We start from the raw sequence: 27,325 nt of genomic DNA, 5'->3' as shown, positions 1-27,325 counted from the left end.
AGTAGCTCAAAGTGCGTTACATATTAAAGAATAGAAAAATGAACGACACAATTATAAAACAAAATAAGTCAACATTAATTAACATCGAATAAGAGTAAGGCTCAATGGCCAGGGGGGACAGAAAAAACAAAAAAACTCCAGACGGCTGGAGAAAAATAAAATCTGTAGGGATTCCAGACCATGAGACCGCCCAGTCCCCTCTGGGTATTCTACCTAACATAAATGAAACAGTCCTCTTTGGATTTAGGGTTCTCACGGAAGGGCTTGATGATGAAGATGGTCACGTAGACTTCTGCCTTTTAATCCGTCCATCATTGTTGGAGCATCATGAAGCTTTGAGTAGGTGGTGGATTAAAATCCTCAAAGACATTGGTTGATGAAGGAGATCCAGCTAAAATCTTTTAACTTAATGGTGAATTGCATAATTGTGAGCACCAGTGGAAATTATGGGGACAGAAGCCAGATAGCACTTCATTACGCAAGGAGTTGTGGGAATCTGGAACAAACTACAGAGCTATGTAGGTGAAGCAGAAGCCTTGACCACCTTTAAGAAGAATCTGGATGAGATACTGGGCCAGCTGAGCTATTAGCTAACCACGTAAGCTTGATATACTCCTCTTGTTTGTCAAATTACTTACAGTATGTTCTTACAATCTTAGGGTACAAGGGGAAAGGCATCTCACAGTGTTTCAGACAAGGAATGGAACAAAGTTAGTTACAACATGCACTCTTTTTTAGTTTATATACAACCTAGTGTAAGTCATCTTAAAGTTGTGCATCACCCACTTCTTTTAAGATTTAAACAATCTAAAACCTCTCAGCTACAGAATCCTAGTGCATATCAGCCTCTGTCTAAGTCGTGTTTTGAGAATGTTCCACATTAAGACCATTCTGTGAAAAAATATCACAGTCTATTTGTGAGATAGTGTTGGACTCACAATTGCACCAAATCCTCTAATAGTATTATTTGAAATAGCACCAAGCAAAATGATTCAATGATAACTTTACTGTGATCTCCTACACTTCACTGTTCACACATTTACATATTTTGCTTAACTGAAAGCATCCTAGGCCGCATTTTACAATTCAGTAGGAATGTTGTGTCCTATATTATTTACATCTAGAAAAATCAAATTGTCCTGATGACTAATGATGCAAAGTTTCTTCCCAATTTGTTGAAAATGAATTAATGTTCTAAAGTAAGTAGAGTACACTTCTTCTGTTCTGTTTTTTTTTTTTTTATGTTAAATATACATGAACTTTGTCTACATAATTTTATGAACTGGGTAGGACTGAGTTGTTAAATAACATAAAATTTTACTTAGAAAGACAAAAAAGCAAAACCAAAGAGTGCGTTCTGGTGTGATCTGCTGTTTTCACATTTGACTTACTGCAATTGTGCACAATTTTGAAACTTGTAGAAGTCAATTTCCTTCTATTTCCACACTTTCATATTAGGTTATTTTTAGACCTGTCAGGGCATAGATAAGATATATTGCACTATGACCACCAGCCTGTGCCCTTTTCCAAGCTTGGAACAAAAAGATTTCCTTATTGAGTGTGGTGGCCATTGAACCTGGTCAACAGATATGATAAGCTTTTGAGTTGCACTTACTGTAAGAATGTTCTTTCATGGCTGGCAGTCAAAAGGCCATTTCCTTTTGTATGCCATTTGCAAGTTGCTTCCAGGTTCATGATAATATTTCAGAAGAGAATATGTTTTTTGGGTTTTTTCCAGTCATTTAAATGTGGTGTATTTTTAGGGTGCATTTCTCTAGTAATGTTTTGTGTTGTGTGTTTTCTTTCCTTATTTCACAGACCCCAGAAGATCATGAAGGAGAAACAGGAATCAAGTCGAAAGAAGCGAGAAAGTATATTTTTAACTGTTTGGATGACATGGCACAGGTATAATTTTTTTAACAAATTAATTCATTTCCTGTGTGTAGTAATCTAGGAAAATTGGTTGTTAATAATTAAGAAACTATTTTGAAAGAAGTCATTAGCCTAAAACACTAAAAATGCAAGTACAATAGACTGTGAAGAACTTTTCTGAGTGAATTCTCTAGTTTTTTCTAAATACATACATTTTAGATAACCACACTATTAGGTAACCTATAACAGCATTGGGAACAGCAACTCCTGCACTCAGATTTTCAAAGAGCCAGCTTTAGAAACAATACCTGCTTTCTCATCCTGTACTAAGCACAAAAATGAATACACTGTGTACAAACACATCTGTATCTGTGCTCAGTTTTTAAGAATGTACAGTAATCCCTCCTCGATCACGGGGGTTACGTTCCAGAACCCGCGATAGATGAAAATCCGTGAAGTAGAAACCATATTTTTGTATGGTTATTTTTATATATTTTAAGCCCTTATAAACTCTCCCACACTGTTTATAAATATTCCCCGCACAGTTATACAGCATAAACCCTTTGTATTCTGTTAGATATTAGGTAAGATTCATTGAAATTATGTATGTAAACACACTGTTTATTTACAGTAAAACCTAAATATTATTTTAAAGATATCGAGTGTCTCTGATATCACATATGTTACAGCCATTATGATAGACAGGCCACCAGCAATAAATACGTACAATGCAAGAAAAATTGTATACAGTAAATGTGTGCACAGTGACACTAAACGTGCGTACATGTACTAAGTACTGTACGTAGAAAATTAATTATGGTTACTCACCAACAATGACATGATGACTTGTCCGATAACGATGAGTTTAATTTTACTGCACAACAAAGGAGAGCGTTACAGCTCTTCTAAAGGAGTCTCTTCAGGCGATTGTGTAGCACCACCGTTGTTCTTCTTCCGGCAGTCTTCAATACAAATCCCTAAAGCAGATTCCATCCAGACTACTGCCTTATTACATCCACTCACAACTCGTTTTGTGCCCTGGTTAAAAGGACACTGCGGCCATAGATCATATATTCTTTTCCTCCTTTTTAAATAAAAAGAATTGTGGACTCATTGATGCTGTAATGGCGTCCTACAGCGATGTAACTTTTCCCTTCCTTCAACATATCCAAAACTTTTACCTTTTTGGCAATCATTAGCATCTTCCGTTGGCGCTTGGGCACGGCCCCTGAAGCAGTAGCAGGAGCAGATCGTTTTGGAGCCATAACGAAGGGCTTGACTACACACAAAGATAAACAGAAAAGAGCACAAAAGTTAACTCTTTACACAGCGAAACACGTTGATGCTGAATGAGCGAGACGAGACTTCCTGGTTAACGCCGCAGAATCGAATTCGCCGCTCCGTCACTGAGCCAGTCAGCTCACAGGAACTTAATTGAGTGCTCTGATTGGTTAGCTTCTCAGCCATCCGCCAATAGCATCCCTTGTATGAAATCAACTGGGCAAACAAACTGAGGAAGCAAGTACCATAAATTAAAAGACCCATTGTCTGCAGAACCTGCGAAGCAGCGAAAAATCCGCGTTACATATTTAGATATGCTTACATATAAAATCCGCGATAGAGTGAAGCTGCGAAAGTCGAAGCGCGATATAGCGAGGGATTATTGTATCCATAACTTCATAAGAAATGCCTTTAATCACTTGGATTCCTTGTGGATGGTTTGCCTATGTCTTTATCATATGTTCTACCATCTTTGCCTATTTTTCAGACACCTATGCAGCCACCTAGATTTTTCACCATCTAATGACTGTCTTGGTTAGAACATCATTATTCTGTGAATATAATGACAAACTAGCGTGTCATCTCATTTTGACTAAAAGAGTACTCCACCCAAAAATTATTATTTTTTAATATGTTACTTACCCTATGTACTTTGATGTGGTGGCTGATAATCTTGTGTTTTCAAGCAAAATGAGAAAAAAGGTTTATAATAGAATTAAAGCAAATAGTTATCAATGCTGTACAATGCAAATGATGTGAAAAATGAAAATAAAAATATAATCTCACAATACTTGAGTTGCATAATCAGCATGTCACTTGTTTATGGTTTAATGGTTATTCCAGGAAAAAAATCAGCTCACATCATAAACAGAAAATTACTGTAAACCCGCGTGGAATTGAGTTTTTGAATTGAAGACCTGTGTCTTTTCAAAACTGTCTTCCCAGAGACAGATAAATTTACTCATAACAATCAAGGCTGACAATAAATGTGCCATAGACTTGGACATTTCTGTTTATTATTATTATTATTATTATTATTATTTAGAATGATCACTAAAGTTTTTTTGTTACTTTGCTGTTAGTAATTTTTGTGTTACTCAATGGTTAAAATCCTAATTGACTCCATTAAGATTCCATATTATTATACAGCAAAATCAGAATCAGAGACTGGATACTATTTATTGGCAAAGTAAACACACAGATGGACTGAGTCTTGATTTTATAAATGAAGGTTTACAGAGACTAATGGAGACTTTGGATGATTTGTAAGATAAGACTTTAAACACTGAGAAGCAAAGTAGAGTATTCACTACTGATGAGTGTTTCTATATAGTTTGAAATTAGACTGATCTGCTAAGGGTCACACAGTAAGACTCAAAGCTTGCACTTTGCCATCCTCAATGAAGTGTAAACACAAATATCTCAGTTCACAACAAAATAACTCTTGCTCTCATAATTAGGTCTTCCAAGAATATAACTGATGTAGCATGGTGGTAGAGCAAGTAGCCTTGCTGTCTTGTGGATCCAGTATTGTAGATTTGAATCTCCTGCCTAGTAAACATTCAAAGCAGGACACCAGTAGTGGAACATTAAATTTGTATTAGGAGTTTGTAAATACAGTGTTTTATTACTGTTTTTTTGGATTTGCATTTGGATTGCTTATTGGGACTTGTTCACTTTAGGTTGCCATTTAGGCAAATCTATTTTGGCTTGTTTCCCTCCTTTCCTGTTTTTCTAATTTCTGTTAATTGCACACAATTAGAAAATAAAAAATACAAGATTTCAGAGGGTGACTGGAAGACAAACACAAAGTTAAAAAAGACGAATTGAGTGCCAGAACAAGGAGAACATTTATCAGTAACCAAGAAGTTGGGAGGATTGGAGAGAGTTTGAAAAACAGAGAAACAAAATAGAAAATTTCCAAAAAGGTTTTTGAAGGGTTTTGGAATCCATGCACTCAAATAAGGAAGTATACCTCTTAGATGACCTTTTATCCCATTGCATTGTGATTGAAAGTTCATGACATCTGAGGGCAAGCCCACTCCTGGATGGTCCTAGCAACAAGAATCAACAATAGCACTGTTAAAATGGCAGTGATATAATGGCCAAATCAAAACCATAAGTATATTTCAAAAATAAATGAAACCAATTGATACTTTAGTTCATCCATCCATTATCCAACCCACTATATCCTAACTACAGGGTCACAGGGGTCTGCTGGAGCCTATCCTAGCCAACACAGGGCGCAAGGCAGGAAACAAAACCCAGTCAGGGCATTTTTTTGTGTTTCTTAGACCCATTCCTTGTTGAATGCCCACATGATTGTTGGTGCTGTGTTTCCCCTTGGAGAATTAGAACCAAGGGGAGTAATCAAGGACGATCATCAGAGAAATGCTGATTTCTTAATTGACTGCTGCAATTCACTGCCTTCCACTTCATACACCATCCATGATCCATTACCATTAAATACAACAGTAACTTGGAAAACCACTGGCAGCAACCCATAATTTAAGAAGCCCTGCCTTAGGATGTAAAACCCCCAACAGATACAAAAGATATTCGAAAGTGGAGACCCTGACAGTTAGGTACTCTTTCTGGCCAGAAGGAGGACCCAGCAGTAGTGACATCAGGGTGGACTTCTCTCTTAGGGTTCTACCCACAAGGAACATGGAATGGCAGCGTAGTTAATGTAATAGTACATCATTGATTAATTATACATAAACTAACAGAAATAACATAAAAACATGAAAACTAATAGTTCAAACATAACAAAAACAACATAAAACAGAAAATAAATTCAAGCCAGGGGAAAAACACCTGCCTGTAACACACCAGCTTTTGCCTTACTCACTTCTTTCTGTGCATAAACTTTTGCTCCTAAAGGTCTTTTCCTCCCTGAAAGCATTCTGCTCATTTTTTCATAAAATTACAGTTAACCCGTGTAAGTGACAGGTACATTGCACAAGTTTATTGTGCATGCATTAATGCAAAACATTTGCTGTGATGTTCCTGCTGCACTGAAACCTTGTTTGCTGCTGTATTATGGATAATGGAGGTGAAGAGCTCCAATATACAGTATCTTCATTCAAGGTGCCCTTGGCATTTTTTTAAAGCCTCTTATCTAAGATGTCATTTCAGTGTAAAGCTAGCTTTTCATTCTAATTCAATGTGAATAAGACAGAAGTAGATGACAAGACCACTCTCTCTAACACTATTACCGTCAGAGATCCCACAGGGTTACACTTAGGAGGCCAAGACCAGTATGTGCCCTTGAACTATGAGCCAGTCTTTTGGTTTTGCTCTCAAGAAGAACTGAAACCAGCAAATGGATGGTGCAGAAGATTCACAAATATTACATTAGATTGTTTGAAAACATTTGTACATTTGGGAAACATTTTGGTTAGCTAACAAAACAATTGCTCTTCACAGCTGACTTAACAATATTTTGCTTGAAGCTGAAAGGTACTATTTATATTAAATGTCCACCGAACCATTTCTCCATCAGTTTGTCGCTTTCCCTTTATCACTCTTTTTTACCTAAACCCACATATTCCAGATCAAGGATATGGTACTAGATATTCATTCCATGTTTATAGTCTATAATCTTAGCTATGATAATGTAAATAAGAGTATTTATTACCAGACACAATACTGGGTGAGAAATAGGTAAATGGACCCTTTGAGATCAAGTGAAGACATTGTTCAAAAGTTGACACTTTCCTAAAAAGGGTTTAACACCAATCCATATAAGTATCTTTATAATCTGTTAAGTTGCAGTGAGGAAAGGCCAGGAGAAACCTTGAATGCTACTGGTCATAGTGGTAACTAAGACGGGACCACACTGGAAGAAAAATTCAATGAGTCTTTATTGAGATGCAGCTGTGAAAAAAGAACCCTAAGGAAATTATTTTGCAATCCAGAGGGGCTGTTTGGGACCGATCCTGGATGCCTCATTTTATGTTTTTGTTTAGTAGTAATATTGTAGTAGTGGATTTATCTGGTCAGTGTGAAGGAGGCATGTATTTTTGAAAGGCATTTTTTTAGTTCCTCTGTTTGTTTAATAATTACAATGGTTAGAGGAATCTTTTCACTGAGACACACACGCTCTCTCACACACACAACATGGCCTTCCCAAATCTATTTTATCCAGTTCAGGGTCGGGTCCCTGAATTAGGATAAAATAGTAGAAATGCATACATTTTGGCTTTCTGGGTTAGCCTCTGGAGAAGCTTGTGCCCATCTTTGTAGGATACTTTGTATTCTCATTCCTTTAGTCTTTTCTTTCTATTCAGTATTCTTTCCAATGAGTCCATGTTATTAAAAAAGGGATTTGCATTCCTAAATTATTTACTCTGTATTGTAGGTCGGCAACAGCAAGAGTTTATTTCACTAGTTATGAAATCGGACTAGAAACCATCAGGTCACTGGTTCAAATCCCAAAGCTGTCTCTCAGTATAATCCTGCATAAATCCCTTAATCTGCATGTTCTTCAAAGTTATGAATATGCTGCTTTAAATTCATCATGTCCTTTTGTGGTGTTTAAAAATACAGGCACTATATAAAATAATAATGAAATGGTCTGTATTTTAAGGCATATTAGTGTTGTCAATTCTTTTTTTAGTACATTGGCTTTTCCTATTCATTAAACTAATAAGTGTTAGCAATAAATACATTTATATTGCCTAGGAGAAAACTGCTGAATGAGACTTTACAATCCCTAAGGCAGAATTTCTTCATTCATGTCAAGACTTAAAATACACTTTGAATAATATGTGTAATTTTGTGATCTTCTTTAAAATGGATCTGAAATTCTACGAAACAAACTTTGTGTTACTGTTTTATAATCCATCCATCCATCCATTATCCAACCCGTTATATCCTAACTGCAGGGTCACGGGGTTCTGCTGGAGCCAATCCCAGCCAACACAGGGTGCAAGGCAGGAAACAAACCCTGGGCAGGGCGCCAACCCACCGCAACTGTTTTATAATGATCTGTCCTAATCAACTGCATCATGGAGTTTACACTGGCTTCATAATGTCCAGAAATGTGAAAAATGAACTCCTGTTTTATGCTGATAGAAATATCTGTTCTCAAGTTTAACAAATGTTGGCTTAGCGGATGGAAATTACATTGGAGCTGAGAAGCTAACCTTGTTTTATTATAATCACAACAATCCAAGTTGGATAAGGCTAAATTTTATATATTAATAAATAAGAGGGTTTGAAAATGAAAGAATGAACAGGTGAATAACCATTCAGCCAATGCAGACAGATTCTACCTTTCTGGTAGACAACAGCAGCAATTAAGAAACCTGTATTTTAAAAAGCAGCACAACAAGACAAAACCGGGTAAACAAGCCTCAAAATAAGCAAAAGGCTGCCTCAGCAACAGGCCTCACTCCAGGCTGCCCTGCCCAAAACTCAAAAGGCAGGCTATAAGGTAGCACAGGCCCAAAACTTGGCTCAAGCTTTTAAAAGTGCAAAATACTTAAAAATACCCTCTGAAGAGATAGTATCGCTAAAAAAACTCTGGTCGAAGGACAGCATCAAAACAAAGTTCCTTAAAGAATTTATTAAAAGAGGCTCAAAAGATGGCAAGGTAAAGTAAAATAAATATGCTTAGAAAGGCAACCCAAAGCAGACAAGCCTATTTAGTAATCCAGCACTCCTTCACCACAAAGACAGAAGCAAAAAATCCAGCGACCACAAAAAAATCCAAACTGTATCAACACAACTATAAAAGTTCTCTAGCACACAACTGTTATGGATACACAGTTTGTCCAGGATTATTATGAGCATAAAATTGACCAGACGTTGATCAGAGTGCTGAGAACAAGTGGTCAAAACGAAAAAGCACAGGTCAAAACCCAGCAGTCAGAACAGTAATGAACAACTGAAACCAAAGGGTGAAATGATTGCCACAGTCAAAAAAGCCAGAAAATCAAAGCCTGACTTGAGGGCTTACTTAGAATTGCCGCTAAAGAAGTTCAGACCATGCATCCACCAAGGGATAATGCAAAATGGCAATCATTGCCATATTTATACATCTTGTGTAGTGACCTCAAAAGTGTGATGGTTGTTGTTATGTCATGAATACTAATGTGTCAAGGTGGTAGTAAAATGTATAACTCAAAACACAAAATAAATGTCAGAATTAGATAGACCTATCTCCACAACCTGAATATAAAAGCGGTGACATTACGGTGGCCCCACCTCTTGGGGGTTCTACCCATAAAATAAATACAAGGTGAGTCAAAATGACACTAATGGATTATTTTTATCTCGACCACACCTTTCCAGGTCAATGGATAGGTAATAGTGGACTACTGCCATGACCTCCAAACTCCCCTGATTTGACACCCTGTGACTTCTGGTTATGTGGTATGGTGAAGGAGCACATATATAGCAGGAACGTTTGTGATATCATCTATTCCCCGCGAAATGTGTCTCTGGGCTTTACATGGTACTGTTGCTCGTTGTTTATTTTGTGTTGAACATGAAGGTGGACCGGTTGAGACATTCCTGTAAATCTTCTTGCACATATGAAGTATGTTTTGTGAATAAATTGTGTCCGCCATTCAAATGTTAACATAATTTTGACTCGCCCTGTATACATAAAACATACATACTAAATAATATTTAAGCAAAATAATATTAACAAAATGACTAAGAACACAAGAAAAATAATAGTTAAAAAAACACATAACAAAAAAAGGAAAATATTCTTAAACAGGGAGCAAATCCTGGCTGAATCATAAAGGTAAGTATAGTAATTCAGTAAAAGACTCTTCACTAAGTGCTCAGCTATGCTTTCAGTATGTCTACATTCATTTACATTGTTTGCTTAGTTGTTTTCCATGAATAGTCTATCGATGGTTCAACGTATTTATTCTCAATACTTCATAATTATGTTACCCCCTCTCACGTCTGACTGCACAAGCTTCCAGACATTTTCAGGCTCAATCATAAAAAATTCAGAGACTGAGCCACTAAGACTATCTAAATGCATCTTTTATATAGTGACTGTGTATCGTGCAGAATTACTCTGGTAATACCTTTATACTGGCCATCCATTCTGTTCAAGCCAACTGATCAGACAGCAGTAAATGTCTTCAAATCTTACCAGTCCTTGCAAGCTCAATCAGTTAACACTCTTCGTAGACTGCTTAGCAATGAAGGCTAAATTATATGCTGAGTTCAATTTTAGCAGCAGTACACTGGTGCAGAAAAAATAAAAATTCTAATAAATATAAACCTTTTTTCATGTTATAATATACACTGCATGTGGCTACTTTTGCGCCAATCCAGATTCGTACAATTCCATAGTACACATTGTTCATTAATGTTGGTTGCAAATTTAGTTGAATTTGGCGAAATGGACCAGTACAGTGATCCCTCCTCAACTGCGGGGGTTGCATTCCAGAACCTACCGCAAAAGGTGAAAATCCACGAGGTAGAAACCATATGTTTATATGGTTATTTTTATATATTTTAAGCCCTTATAAACTCTCCCACACTCTTATAAACATTTCCGCACAGTTATACAGCATAAACCCTTTGTATTCTCTTAGATATTAGGTAAGATTTGTTGAAATTATGTATGTAAACACAGTTTATATACAGTAAAACCTAAATATTATTTTAAAGATATCGAGCATCTCCGATATCACATATGTTGCAGCCATTACAATAGGCAGGCCACCAGTAATAAATACGTACAATGCAAGAAAAACAGTATACAGTAAATGTGTGTACAGTGACACTAAACGTACGTACATGTACTAAGTACTGTACGTAGAAAATGAATTATGGTTACTCACCAACAATGACACGACGACTTGTCAGATAACGATGAGTTTAATTTTACTGCACAACATAGGAGAGCGTTACAGCTCTTCTAAAGGAGCCTCTTCAGGCAAAGACACTGCAGCCATAGATCGTATACTCTTTTCCTCCTTTTTAAATAAAAAGAACCGTAGACTCATTGATGCCGTAATGGCATCCTACAGCGGTGTAGCTGTTCCCTTCCTTCAACATATCCAAAACTTTTACCTTTTCGGCAATCGTTAGCATCTTCCGTTGGCACTTAGGCACGGCCCCTGAAGCAGTAGCAGGAGCAGGTCGTTTTGTTGGCATAACGCAGGGCTTGACAACGCACAAAGATAAACGCAAAAGAGCAGAAAAGTTAACTCTTTACACAGCGAAACACGTTGATGCTGAATGAGCGAGATGAGACTTCCTGGTTAACGTAGCGGAATCGAATTCGGTGCTGAGTTGCTGAGCCAATCAGCACATAGGAACTTAACCGCATGCTCTGATTGGGTAGCTTCTCAGCCATCTGCCAATAGCGTCCCTTGTATGAAATGAACTGGGAAAACCAACCGAGGAAGCATGTACCAGAAGTAAAAAGACCCATTGTCCGCAGAAATCCGCGAATCAGCGAAAAATCCGTGATATATATTTAGATATGCTTACATATAAAATCCACTATTGAGTGATGCTGCGAAAGTTTAAGCGCGATATAGCGAGGGATTACTGTATGTCAAATGTATATTGTTTTCTTGGAATTTTATTTTAATTATATTATATAATAAAAGTGTCACAGCTCCAGGTTGAATACTGGCCCAGTCACAGTCTGTGTGGCATTTGCATGTTTCTTTGTGTGAGCCTCCTCCGGATTCTCCAGTGTCTTCATACAGTGCAGTGTTTCTTCATACACAAGCCCCTCTGCTTAGGTTGACTGCCGTCTCTAACCTGTTCCTGTATGTGCTGGGTATGACTTGCAGTGCTCTGCTGCCTTGGCTAGGGTTCTTTCCTGCCTAATCCTTTTGGCTGCTTGGATTACGTTCTGCTCCCTACAACTTGGTAATGGAAAAAGCAAGTTTAGAAAGCTAATGCACGGTTATTTATAAATATGTACAGTCTCTATTTTTGGCAAAGGAAAAGGCTCTTTACAAAACAAAAATGAATTGAAGTGTCTTAATGCTAGGTCATGGGCTCTGGCCCACCACAACACTTTAATAGGTTCACAAAATGAATGGATGAACAAATAAGTAAAATAATAATTTATGGCCTCTATTTCACGTTCAGCCAGACTGTTTTTTGTCCATTTTACAATTTACTGTTATTCCTGGCTTTAATACCCTGCCTATATTTGTTCTACTTGTTTACCACTCTGCTCAATGCATGTATTGTTCATTTTGTTTTATAACACTGCTCTCAGTTGCTTTAAACAAAATTGTTTCCTGTGTATAAATAAAAACCGATTTGTCTTATAATACAGTCTAATGGAATACAACTTCCAAGTTCTTCCATGTTCTCAGTTGTTTTTCAAAGGGGCTAAGGAGAAGGAAACCTTTACTACACATAACCTCAGCTTGAAACTGCTGCACACATTTTGTTTTTCCAATTATTAGTATATATAGCTCCCTCCTCTGAAGACAGGCTCAGAGTTCAGATATGAATTCTGTAATAAAAACCTGACATTCAGGTCTGTCAGTTTTTCTTTTCAGTTCTGAGTCCCCAATAGGCAAATCGCCCCTATGTCCTTTGTACTCAATCTGTAAGAAACGGGGCTGTTACATTCTGTCTTCTGATACATTTGGCACTCTTAAAACCGCATAATTTGTTTAAAAAAATGTATTTTATTATCCAGATAATTCTGGCAGTGAACACCTCTTATCAATTTAATATATGCTTGTAGTGTCATTTCATATAATATAGTGAAAGTGGTTTTGTCTAATGGCTATCCTGCTCTTATTTCAGGGCTGATGCACATTCTTTATGGAATTTGCAAGCACTTTCAATGTTTCTCCTGAGGCTCTAATTATTTTTTTCCCCACTGCACACAGACATGCTAAGATAGAAAGAATTAAGTTATATGTGTGTACGTGTGTGCCTCTCTATGGGCATGAATGTGCCCACTCTGGTGGACTGGCAGCCCATCTGTCTCGCTGTACCATGACACTACCCTGGATAAAATGGTTATGAAAATTCACGGATGCGATTTTTCCTTGGGCAACTTCACATATGTCAGTATGCTGCAGGGAAAAAACAAACATTTCAGCTAAATAATTTAAATTTAAAAAATATTAATCTCACAACTCTATTGTTACATGATGTTGAGCTTAAAAATACAGATTTAATATAGAGGATAACAATCCTTTTATCTAACAGTAAGGCAATAATAATAGAATAAAGTAGATATATGGTTTGGTTTGATTGACAGCATCAGATAAGCTTAAAGGTATTGTGCAGACATCAATGTTTTAGGGCCGACAGAAAAAAAAAAAATCCTTGTGATGAAAACTTCACCAAACCTAAATATGGCACCGGAAAAGCATAAGCATCGAGTCAAGGCATTTATGTTAGGCATAGATGTGCTCTTAATATTATCTGTATTGAGCATGACCTTGAGTGCTACTTTAGCGTGCCTTTTCAAAGATTCGAGAAAAGACCTATTTTATCTACCACATTATCTATATATTTATACAGTATATACACAGTAAGTATATACTGTATATGTGTGTATAAATATATAATATATACTGTAGATAAATATTGTACATTAGCTGTGCTACCTAAGATGAGCTGAAATCGTAAGTAATCAGCGTAAACCTCAGTGTTAACGTTTGCAGTACACCGCCTATTGGAATGTATTTTGTAATGCATGCAGTAATAAAATGTATTGCATTTATCATTCCAACAGATGGTGCATCACAAACATTTGCAGTAATAAAATGCATTGCTATAAATGATTGTGATGCTCCATTTATTGGAATAAATGCAATACACATTTTTAACCCTTTATTCGCCACATACAATTTCTTGCATTAGGAATTTGTCATTTTTCGCATATCGCAAATGACTCTCTAGAGACACACTGAGAATTTTTGTGTCAGAGCACATGGTCAGCTATTTGTACAGCACCCCTGGAGCAAATGTAGGTTAAGAGTCTTGCTCAAGGGCCCAACGGAGTAGCATTCTTTCTGTCACTGCCGGGATTCAAACCGACAACCTTCAAGTTACCAGCCGAGATCGTTTAGTCAGAGAGCCATTTCTGTCTTGGGATTTGCAAAAACAGTGTTAATGTTTATTGGAACGACAAATGCAAACATTTTATTACTACAAATGTCTGTGATGTGCCATCTTTTGGAAGGAGCCATATGGGCGCACAGACCCTTGACCTGTTATTAGGGTGGTTATGCACTGATCAGTCTCATTATTGAAACTCCCTGCCTAATATTAGGTAGGTTCCCCTTGTGTTGCTAAAATAAACTCTGTATAAATCCTCCTTACTAAAGCTATTGTTCTACAAATCTTTAGCTTATTTGTTTGTCTCATAGTTTTGACCTCTAAGTGACACCTTGCACACTAGAAGAAGGTGCAGATTACTGCAAGAAGAACACAAGAAGAATTGCAGATACACTTGAGCTCCCAAGCACCAATTAAAGAGTGATTTTCACAGATTTCTACACAGAATAGTTGTGGCCTTTATTAATAAATTCTGAGCAGTTTTTTGTTTTCTGTCTTTAGGTTTTCTATTTAATATCCTTACACTTTGTAAATATACACACACAGATATTTATGATATGTATGTCTGTCAGTCAATGCATATTCTATATTTTGCAGTTCACAGCAAGCAACATTACTGTGAGTGTTACACCACAAAATCGAAGACAGTGTTATTATTACTAGTACATAATACAGAGTATAAGAATGTATTCCTTTTTCACAGTTGTTTAGACTCTGCCATTTCTGAAGTTGGCTTCTGTAATGGAGCACTCTGATTAAGGAGTTATTTTTTCATCCATTTTCATTATTGTATATAGTGACCTCAACCAAGCCAGAAACAGACATAATATTCAACTGAGGAGGAAAACCAGAAATGAAGCCTGCATTCCCTTCATCCCCGCCTTTCCACCCTAACACTATATCTCTCTGTCTCAGGGTTTAAAGGAAAATGTCTCTATTTAACAGATTGATCCTTTGACAGGAGCCTTTTTCCTAATCCGGTCGTAATCTTTTTATGGCAACCACCTAATTTACGCAAACTTATTGTCTCCATCTCCCTTCCCAAAGCACAGCCACATTCCCTACTGAGTACTTTTGGTTGTAACAGGAAAATATGTCGCCAACAATACGATCTTATCTGGTCCCTCTGGAAAATGTAATATTACTTAATGGGCCTTATGCCAGTATAAAAATCTTACTTCATTTCGTATAAAACATACTCCGCAATCTATATAGGTAAAACAGAGTGACAGTTTGCAGGACATTTCAGGGAGCACGTTCGAGCCATTAAGATCAAAGGCCTCACTAAGCCTGTTGCTGAACATTTCACATTCCTTGATCTTAGCCACATGAGCTCATTAATTGCGTTTCAAAGACAGGAGAAGCTAAGCTGACTCCCAAACTTGGAGCTCACATATCCTCAGCACTAAATGACCACCTAAATCTTTCACTCCTTTCATCTCCCCCTCTCTTCTCTATTTATATGTGTAGTCTTTTTTTCAGTCACATACCTGGTGAACACTACCTAACTGAAATATTAGGTCTTTAAGCTTCTTTTCTATTTTTTCATTGTGGACAGTGGAGATTCTAGGGACTCTGGGGGTCCTAGGCAAAAAACTCCATTGGGCCCTCCAACTTACTCTCTTCTGAGTCGCAACATTTATTAGCGTTATTTTAGCACCAAGTCTAATTTAATAAGACCAATGGGGACGATTTAATAAACACGCATTATTTTTTAGTTTTTTGAAAAAATCATTATATAAATAAAACACGGCACTAGAAATTAAAAGAACAGGAATAGCAGAACAAAGTAAATTTTAAAAAATTTAAATAAGTGAAAAATTTTAAAAAATGCAAATAAATGTAAGGTGCACTTTTAATGAAGAATAAATAGAAATTGTACATTGTAATATTCCAATTGTAAGGCAAACGTGTACATAATAGAAGTTAAAAAAAACAAAGAAATGTCTCATAACAGTATTACTGTAACTTTTAAAATCACGGTTTGTGGGCTTTGCCCACAGCAAATACAGCCACAATGTCCTCCAGGTCCGTAGAACCTCGAACACTGCACCCTACTGAATTCAGAGCTGATAGCCTCCTCCGGCCCATGGTAGAGCTCATGTAAAATTTGAACAGCTTTAAAGATGGAAACTTCTCACACCAGAGGCATCAATGATAGGGACTACATTTTGATTTCATAGACCCCTGTTTTAACTCGTGCCTGAATTGTTGTGTCTGATTTTTGCCAAATCAGAAATTAATGAATTGTCCAAAGAAACCGAATCAATCCAATTTTTGCTTCCAGACCTGTACGTCCCTTTTGTGCTTTTTTTTTAAAGCAGTGCTGATTATATTTAATGTTACTAAACAAGTGACTCTTGCAAAGGAGGTTGGGGCCCCTCTTGGAGGAATTCCGATTGCATCATTGTAGTGTGTCGATGCTATGCTTTGAAGAGGGGTTACCGCAGATTTGTCTTTGCACTGAGCGGCTATGAAAATGGACATCCTCGGCAGGGCCCCCTCTCAGTTCAGGTCATTGTCTGTCCTGCTGTTACACCTCTGAGTGGGGAAATAACCATTACTGTTTGGTGTCCTTTTGTAGATGCACTTTCGTCCTGCCTATTACATAACAGATATAGATTTAGCCCCTTATCAATTTGACAATAACTAATTTATGTTTGTTTTGCAGGTGAACATGACAACAGATTTGGAGGGCAGCGATATGTTGGCAGAAAAGGCAGACAGGCGGGAGTTTATAGACCTGTTAAAGAAAATGTTAACTATAGATGCAGACAAGAGGATAACACCCATTGAAACTCTGAATCATCCATTTGTCACCATGACTCATCTCCTTGATATCCCTCATAGTACTCAGTAAGTTGATAATTTTTTAAATTAATTTATTTATGTCATTGATGCTTGTTAGAGCAGGTTAGATCCACAGATTATGAAAAATTTTAAATTAACTTAGGAATGCTAAATATTTATGTACATTTACAAACACAAAGTTAAGGCAACATGATATACTAAAGGCCATGTTTCTTTTCACAGTTAGCATAATCCCAGTATTTTGCTTGTTGCAGTGGTCAGCACAGAGACTTTACTGAAGGGGACTTTGTTGGGATCCTATGATCTCTTTTATATACCAATTCTTACAATCAATTTCACCACAAAGTATTTTATATGAGATGGTGACTTATACAACTGGAGCACAGAGCGGTTAAGTAACATGGGTGCCTACCCATTAGGTCAGTGTACCTACTGTAAGTGTGAATAATATTCTGCAAAAAGAAAAATACACACTGCAGGTAAACTGAACACATAACTCCTAGCAGAAATGATGAACTGGGTTGTAAAAATGTTTCCTTATCTCTGTTTAAATGATCCTGTGTGAACAATCATTCCCTGTTTATGTAAAATGTCTCAAAATCAATGCAACTCATATAAATGAATTCAAGGTGTATAGTTTGGGAAGTGAAAATGCAATGTGCTGTATCTTAAGGAAATACTGTATATTGTTGGACATATTTAGACATAATAACTTACGAATCACCTTAACACTAGAATTACCAATGACCTATAAAAAAATGTGTAATCCCGGCCCACCTTAAATCTCTTTGCACCTCTCTGTCAGCATCTTTTGTGTTGTAAATGTGTCGATAAGTACAAGCAGAAAGCAGCAAGCAGCCTGCTATCTCATCCCCCCACCAATGCAGAAAGGGCAGAAAGTTCCCTCAGCTCAAGTCTTTTTACCTGCATATGCGTTGCCCAGAGTTATATAGGAATACATGCATTTCATGTGTTCCATGTCTACAACAATCTATGTAAGCACATTGTTAAAACAGAAACATTTTTCATGTTTTAGTAATGATTGAAAAAATGTAGACATGAAGTGTATAATGTGTGAGGATGTACATCACACTTTTGCCTTCGCTGTACTTTGTATATAAAAGCCAGATCGAATGTTATTTACCTATTTACCTTGATCTATTTACTTATCTTCCTACAGCATAAAGTCACAAGTAGACTGCAGAGTTTCCTGTGTTTGATTGACATGGGCATGCTCACAAAGTACAGTGGCAGCTTTCACCTGCAGCTATAGACTGTTCAGTACGCGGGCGAATCTCCATGCTAGTGTTTAGATCTGGATGGTGTATGTGCCCAAAAAAGAAGTCTGACTGCATTCTCGTACCATTGTTTGCGTGCTGAAATGTTAGCTTGCACTTTTCAAGGCATTACACAGGTACTTTGTGAGCACGTCTGTGTCGATAAAACACTGGAAACTCTGCAGTCTACTTATGACTTTATGCTGGAAGGAAGAAAAGAAGATAAGTAAATAAATCAAGGTAATTCAAACATTCTGTCTGGCTTTTATATAAGTAACATGTAAAAGTTTTTTATCTAAAGACCATCACAAAACATAATCACAAACTGGACTTTGCACAATACCTTGGCAAGCTCTGTAAGCCGTGCTGTTTCGTTAAAGGACATGTGTGGGGCAGACTGACTGGCAGGATGACGCTGACCTGTTGCTGCATCCAAACGGCCTGGTGCAACTACATTGTTCTTATGTGTGAGTGGATGTTTCTTGTGGGGAGGGCTTCTTTTCTCTTTCTCCGATATAGAACCCTCATCCTCATCTGCGTTCACCTCTGTTATAGCACGTCTTTATGTGAAAACAGCATTGTCAGATCGGGGGGAGCATGAACGCGACTGAGAGAATAAAAGTGATTTAAAAAAAAAAAAGCTAACCTTTACAAGTACCATAAATTTACACAGGCTTTCACAGACTCAAATCAAATGTATGTTTTTATTCTCTAATAGTAAGAATAAGGGCAGCTCACTTCTCAAAACGTTGGCATCCGGGATCAAACCGGCAACCTTTTAATTACCAGTCAGCAGATCTTACCGCTGCACCACCAAAGCAGTTGTATTAAAGGTGTGTCTATGTCGTACCCTCTATGCAAGTTGTTTTTCTGCAGTTATATTCTTGAATAAAAATACACTTGTTTTGTTATACTTGTACCTTTTGTGAAAATGTATATTTGATATTTGGACTTCAGGCTTTACACATTATACACTTCATGTCCATATTTTGTCAATTATTACTAAAACATGAAAATGTTTCTGTTTTAACGATCTGTTTACATAGATTGTTGTAGACACGGAACACACATGAAATGCATGTGTTACAAATAATTATATATTATTTACCCTATACAACTCCAGGCAATTCACATGCAGGTAAACAGATTTAAGCTGAGAGAACAACCAAACAAAAACAAAACTAAAGATGCTGACGGAGAGTTGCTAAGGGATTTAAGGTGGGCCGGGATTATGATTTTTTTCGTAGGCTTTGGTAATTCTAATGTTAAGCAGTTGGGTTCAATGTTGTGGCATTGAACAGAAGGCTCAGTTTATAAATGTAAGAGCCATTAGTTTGGGCACCAGCAAATGTGAAATTGCATAATGACACCTTGACTGCATAATTTTCCTTCTGATTTCAAAAAATTAATTTTCGAAGCACAATGTCACTGTATAAAATTCTCAAATCAGAAGAAAAGAGCCATAAAGGACATTGTCCAGAGACCGGTTTCAGTTCTCAGAAGGCACATTTTTTTAAGCAAGACTAAGCACAAAATGAGCCTTCTGTTAAAATGTAATTCTCATATATACTGGATGCAAATGTAAAGGTATTTCCAAAGCTAGTATCTCCTAATGTGTCACAGAACATATCGCAAAAAAAAAAAAATAGGAGCTTAAACGACATTTTATTATAAGCAGATCACAGGGTCATTTTTTTGTTGCTGCAGAATTATGCCAATGCGTGTCAAAAGTATAAAAGCTGGAAACCCCAAGTGTATTATCGTTGGATGAGTGAGGCCCACTAGATTCACGATGTGTTGACCTACTCTCATGTGTCCCAAGTTTAATACACACACAGAAACCACACATCAATGATTAGTGATGCCTGCACAGCCTATCACTTCACCGCACTCCAGTAGAGGACTCACTAGCTTTAGCTTAAGAAGACCAGACGGGTGAATTCTAAACACAGGCTAATGCAGTTTGTTTATTGCCATTTACCAACTGCGCAATACTCCTACCATTGATTCTCACTATTGGAGGCATCCCTCCTTAGTGTAAAAGAAGGGCCAGTCTAACTGCCTTGTATTCATTTATTACCTCAGTCATTGAGGATGTGCAGACAAAGTAAAGAAGTTTAAAGCAAGTCAATATTTATGAGCTGAAAGGAGTAATAGCAAAGTCTCGATATAAAGACCTAATAAAAATACACCCTTGGCTCAAAATCAAGAAGCTTTGTACCAGTTAGATAAAAAAGGATACTTATGAAGGATGAGGAGCAACGTCCAAATGCTGCATGACTTTGAGGGAGAGTGTGCATCTAAGAGCATCTTGTTCTAATTCAGAGGTTCAGCTGCTACATGGACAGATGGCCGTTTGGGCAGTCGAATCCTTATGCCAAAATTCCTCCATGGGATGTCAGAGACTGTGATTCTGCTCACTGGTAATTGGGTAATTGTTCTAATCGATAGCTATGCTCGAAAGCTTTACTAATTCACATATGTGCAAAACACCTTGTCTTGTCAGGAGTGTTTGGAGTACTTGATCCAGTTTCTCTAGGGTTAGATACACCCACGAGGCTTCTAATTTAAAAACTAAAGTTATTGTAATTTAAGATTACAAATGTGTTACACGCGGAAACAAAAATATCCACAAACTTAGGCAAAATATATAGATTTATACAGCAAAGTAATAAGCAGAGTCCCAGAGCTATTGTTCTGTCTATGAAACGTGTAGGCAAAGGTTTATCTTCATAGAAGAAAGGTTCACTGAAGCTTTGAACAGCAGTCCAATGTAGCTTTCAAGCAAAATGTTTTCAGTTATAAAAGTACAAGGGAGACCACAAGTACAAAGAGACCAGCAAAGAACAAAACCCACTACTTGGGGTATAGGCCTTCTTAAATAGGCTGTTGAACAACTGCAATGGAGTGACTCGCCCACCTACCCACTCCTAAGCACCACAAGTCATTCATTTTCTAACCTCTCTGTCCCTCTGTCTCCCCACTCTACTCTCTCCCTCCAGCATTGCTCAAACTCTCCCCCTACTCTGGACTCGGGTCTTCCTCTAGCTTTACACCCACTCATGGGGTCACCTTTGAAGTCAGTGGAGACAATTTCTGACTACAAGGATGTAAGAACAGAACACTGACCGGGAGTCGTGTCTCCTCTGTAGCTCCCCGTCATGCTGTATAGGAATAAATACATTCAGAGAATGGATGAAAGGACTTATGGTTTCAAGTATGTTTTTTTGACTAAAGTGAATTTTAATATAAACTTTAAAGAATAATTTTCTTTAACTGCAACTGTGCCAACACAAAATATGTTAGGTTCCTTTACATGTATTTCCTTATACCTAATGCACTCTTATTATTATGTTTTTAAACTAGTCTAACATTTTTATTATCTATTTTCTGTTCTTTTTTTTCTTCAAGTGTCAAATCTTGCTTCCAGAATATGGAGATTTGCAAGCGAAGAGTGAATATGTATGACACAGTTAACCAGAGTAAAACTCCATTTATTACACACGTGGCCCCCAGCACTTCCACAAACCTGACAATGACTTTCAATAACCAGCTTAACACTGTGCACAATCAGGTAAGACTTCAAAAGGGCCGGAGCCTTCAATCTGTGCAGACGATCCTAGTCCTGGGTGTCTCCTTTACTAAAATGTCTTAACACATACAGTACACAGCGCATGTGCAGAGAAGTCTGCATGCCTGCCCTGGAGTTCGTACAGTTCTGAATCTGCATGGAAATTGACATTTTAATGAATAAATAGTGTTGTAATGTGTGCAGATGGGGTGAAAACACAAAAAACAGACTAGATATCTAGAAGGCGTTAAAAACACATTATGTGATGCCATTACAATACTGTAAAATATGTTTTTTCTGTCATCTTTGATACATCTGGAAAATTACTTACATGTATAAGCTCACAGTATACACACAATATATTTAATTTATGTTTAATGTATTGTGTTTTATACTGTATACATTGCCAAATTTCCCTCTGGGACTAATAAAGATCTACTGTATCTATCTATCTATCTATCTATCTATCTATCTATCTATCTATCTATCTATCTATCTATTATATAGTGCCTTTTGAATATCTAATATAGTAAAAATGTAGTTTATACTACATATGCTGTCCAATGTAACAGGTAGTCTTGAACATCAGAGCACACAGACCTAGGTTTGATTCAAGTCATTGTGTCTTCTGCACAGACTTTGCAAATATAAGTGCTCTTCCTCCAGTTACTTCAGTTTCCCTCACTCAGTCCAAACTTCTGCTGTGTATTTATTTTTTTTAATTTCATTTGACCTGATGTAAGTAATTGTACAAATGATAAGGATTGTGACTTTTATAATGGACTGAAGTCCAGTTAAGTTGTTTGGTGTCAACTTGGGCACAGTGAAAAGTCTATTAGGGTACCCAAGTCTGTCACACAATGGATACTTTACAATTTCAGGCTCTTCACTCCGTGTATACTTATGTTGGAACTTTTTAAATCTTATTTTTATTTTATATCTTTACACTTGCTTGCATTAAGCTTAATTTGCCATATAATTCTGTATAGCTGAAATCTCTCCAGGTCCATCTGTTGGAACTTTCCTTACTGCAGACTTTTTCCTAAATTACCAACAAAGTTTTTGATCTGTTAATATTTCCAGCTTATTACATTTTATATAAGTCATTTATATAAATTAAAAACCCATATCCCATGAGGGACCCGACTTCCAGTCTCAACACACTCAGAAGAAATTCCTTGTTTTCTTTTCTTTGCCACCTTCTAAACCTTTATTGACTGTGCTACAATATATCTTAAATGTAGGATCTAATAATTAGTTCCATTAATTGCCTGAAATGCACATTATGCTGGCTAGCCTAGAGTTGCAGAGTTAACCTGATCATATTTTAATATAATGGGATTATGTTTGCTAACGACCCATTCTTAGGGATATTCTTGATGTATAGTGATTACTGAAAAACATACATTAGCACTTTTTATTATTATATTTTGAGTACTCCTGGGTAAATATTTTGTGGGACACCGTTTATTTATTTTTAGCCCTTTTACTCCTATTAGCACTTTGCTTTCTGTAATCTGCAAAATGTTTAATGATTTCCTTAATATTCCCAGCAGTCAGTAGTGTGTTAAATAAATAATAGAAAATCTTAATTAAGAATACAAAAATAAACAATATCTGGTGGTTTGTGGTCATGTTCACATGGGGTAAGATATTATTAGCTGTCATCAATGGGTCAGGGTTATTAAAAAAAAACAATAATGTACTTGGAAAAGTGGAATGTATATGTGTACCATATATGTATATGACATCAACGTATACTGTATGTGGTTGCCTCAATAAATTGCACTCTAGTAAGTCGTGTAATGCATTTCACCCATCTTACCCAGATGACCAGTTAAGTGTGTACTCATAAAACATACCTTGCTCAGAGCTGACTAGCTCAATTACAGGAACCTTGTCCATGGGGAGCATCAGTTATCCATGAAGTGCTATGCAGCAATGGTGACTTAAGACTCGGCCATTCACAAGTGAAATTCACCACAGTCAATGCATAGCTTTCTGCTCCTTTAGGTGATGCCATGAATTCTCCTTTAGCCTTTTATAAAGTGTGGACAATGCTGTTATAGTAAAAAAATACTATTAAGCTATAAACATGTGCTAACCATGTAGCAGAAGCCCACATTTTCCAGTATGCCATGTTTGAATACATTTATGAATATGACATCCCTTACTCATCTTTACAGATGATGGATATTTTTGCATCAAGCTCATCAGGAATACATACAGTTTGCACGACAGCAGCCTGTTGTATTTTGTTCTCAGTTTCTGAGGTGGGCACTCAAATTTGTATTCAAATGCAATCGTATTTACATATGTTTTTTTATGCTATGGCTGGCTTTTGAGTCTAACCAATGTACAGTACTAATTCCCCGTTTTACTGATACTTTAAATATGCCAAGGGCTGCTGGTATAGATTATTCCTCCAACCTTTTCATGAAAGAAATCTTTAACATAATCCATCCATCTATCCATTTTCCAACCCGTTGAATCCGAACACAGGATCACGGAGGTCTGCTGGAACCAATCCCAGCCAACACAGGGCACAAGGCAGGAACCAATCCCGGGCAGGGTGCCAACCCACCGCAGGACACCCACAAACACACCCATACACCAAGCATACACCAGGGACAATTTAGAATCGCCAATCCACCTAACTTGCATGTCTTTGGACTGTGAGAGGAAACCGGAGCACCCGGAGGAAACCCACGAAGACATGGGGAGAACATGCAAACTCCATGCAGGGAGGACACGGGAAGCGAACCTGGGTCTCCTAACTGCGAGGCAGCAGCGCTACCACTGCGCCACCGTGCCGCCCTCTTTAACATAATACTGTACTGTCTTAATATTTTAATTTGCCACTGCTTCAAACAAGAATCTTAAAGCAGTCATTCACATCTTTGAATTCAAATAAAATAATGGCTAGACAATTAAAAGTTTAATTTAGTTATACTTTGCGTATTCATTGAATTTATATAAAATACACAATTCTCTTCATTTAATTTGTTATCCTTGTTGAATTTCACCCATAAATGTTTGTTACAACTTTAATCAGTTTTGCACTGCACCAGCTACTTCTCTATCAACTAAAGAGTGTCCGCTTGTTTTTTTATTAGGCCAAACTCATAAAGAGTCATCTAGTTGCCGCCATATTGATCTTGTTTTTGACAAGTAATTTCACAAGTTTAACACCTTAAAGGTAGGGAGAGAAGCTCAGTCATCCGGGAGGGGCTCAGAGTAGAACCGCTGCTCCTCCGCATCGAGAGGAGTCAGGTGAGGTGGCTTGGGTATCTGATCAGGATGCCTCCTGGACGCCTTCCTGGTGAGGTGTTCCGGGCATGTCTAACCGGGAGGAGGCCCAGGACATGCTGGAGGGACTATGACTCTCAGCTAGCCTGGGAACGCCTCAGGATTCCCCCAGAAGAGCTAGAAGAAGTGCCAGGGAGAGGGAAGTCTGGGGTATCTCTGGGTATCTCTGCTGAAACCGCTGCCCCCGTGATCCAATCTTGGATAAGTGGAAGAGGATGGATGAACACCTTTTACAAGGAGCTATCAAATCACTCCTTGATTATCTATGGCTACACTGCACAACACAAAACTAAAGGTATATTTACAAGTTGTGTTATCACCCTACTGCTCATGAAATTAAAAAAAATCCTTTGCTATTTAACTTATATTAATGTTTCATCTAACAATGCGTAGAAAATTCACTAAAATGTTTAATAACTGGTATGCAAGTTAAGGTTTTGGATTGTAACCCACAAGGTAACCAGCTCACTAGATGCCAGTAAGTCACGACACCAGCATACACACAGTAAAAAAACAAAACAGTTATACTATAATGCTGATGTGATAGACTGTACTTTATAGAAAACAGCTATATAATATCACATTTTTATCATCATAATATGAGGCAATATAGCAAGAAATGACTGTGTGCTTGTACCTCATCAAGGAAAAACTGCCAGTATTACATACAGTAATTTATAGCTTATTGTGCCATTATTTTCTGCTCAGAGTACAAATCACGTGTAAATGTTTCAACGTTTATATAGAAGTAAGTCAAGGAAGGTCTAATACGGTAACATGAGAGACATGTAACATTTGTACTGTCTGTCTCTCTCAGACATGTATGACCAAGGTATTTAAGTGTAAAGTTTCAAAACAGAAGCCGCTAAAGAAGCTAGTTTGAAGTCAAACTGAAGGACATAAGGGGTTGCCAGTTTATTTTCAGATTTGCAATGCAAGATGGTGTTGTTTCTTTGCAGACCTAAAAGTAACTGAAGTGTGAAACACAAATGGCCTGACACTTGCACTACAGCTGATGCGAAGAAACGCACTGCGGTTAACCATTGAAAGTAATTAGCTTTTATGGGACCTGTTGGAATCTAAGAGTAGCCAAAATCACTATATCAGCATCATTTTTATATTCTGAGATATCCTATGCCATGAAGTCAAGGCTTTACAACAGCAGCAAAAATTATTAGAAAGCTGGCTTCTATTGAGTATGCCTCTAGTTTGAAGGAGCCCTCACAGATTCTGCTTTCTATGAATATTCCTTCAGCCTCAAGGCAGCATGGGTAATGAGTTCTGTAAATCATTGTCCATCCATCTATTTTCTAGATCTTGTTAGTCGGTTCAGTGCAGCTAAAATATTATTACCTTTGAATGATTTCAGAACGCATTCTCATGGTGCTAAAATAACACTCTCTGCACTTATCAAACATGAGAGTAACTGAGACTATAATTTGGTATATATTCTGGAATTTAATTCATACTATATCATAGAAAAGAAGGGTTTAATTTATGTCACTCTTTAAAATGAAAAGGAAGCAATGGGTGGTTCAGTGGACAAGTGGACTGCAGACAGGAAAGATGGAGGCAAGGCAGGGCTAGAGCCCATCAAGACCCTAAGAAAGAAGAGAAAAGACGTACAAGCAATAATGAAGCATGTCATGCTAATATAAGAGGAGGGAGCTGAAAGTGAGTGGTAGGTTCTGTATGGTCACTGAATAGTCAATAAGTTGTTGAGACCAAAGCTTCCAGAAACAAAGAAGATTTAAATTCAATTCAATTTAGATTATTTTTGTGTAGTGTTTTTCACTGCGTGCAGACACAGAACACTTGCAGTCTGGTAAGAAAGGGTCTGTGAGCAATAGTGGCGGTCCCAGACAGGGAGCTTATTGCCCTTTTAACAAGTCAGGCACCAGTTGACTGTCCTATAAATGGGACTCTCAGCAGGCTTGGACTGTGAGGCAAGAACACAATGGGCCATCAGAGGTAGCTGTGTGGTACCTGTGTCAAAAGACTATTGGAGCTTGACCAGTATTATCTTAAGGGTGGGATGGAAGAAAAGAAGGCAGATAACAAAGAGAAATGAGAGATGAGCACTTGATGGACAAGTAAATGAGCCACAGTAGTTGGCATGTATTTAAGGAAGAAGCCAACTGAGGACCTGTAAGGCATTTGTGTCTCACAC

The 27,325-nt window shown here is 37.4% G+C and overlaps 1 protein-coding gene across 2 annotated transcripts in view; it reads left to right on the top strand.

Moving 5' to 3' along the window:
* Positions 1-27,325, top strand: part of hipk2 (homeodomain interacting protein kinase 2) — a 372,698-nt gene that overhangs the window by 270,915 nt on the left and 74,458 nt on the right. For both annotated transcript variants that reach the window (XM_039760826.1, XM_039760825.1), the window contains exons 5-7: positions 1,819-1,905; positions 16,859-17,043; positions 21,687-21,849. In XM_039760826.1, the coding sequence (XP_039616760.1) occupies positions 1,819-1,905; positions 16,859-17,043; positions 21,687-21,849 (435 nt within the window). The remainder of the gene's footprint in view (positions 1-1,818; positions 1,906-16,858; positions 17,044-21,686; positions 21,850-27,325) is intronic.

Source organism: Polypterus senegalus, chromosome 8, assembly GCF_016835505.1.
Source record: "Polypterus senegalus isolate Bchr_013 chromosome 8, ASM1683550v1, whole genome shotgun sequence".
Lineage (NCBI taxonomy): Eukaryota > Metazoa > Chordata > Cladistia > Polypteriformes > Polypteridae > Polypterus > Polypterus senegalus.
This window is presented reverse-complemented; position numbering and strand designations above follow the sequence as displayed.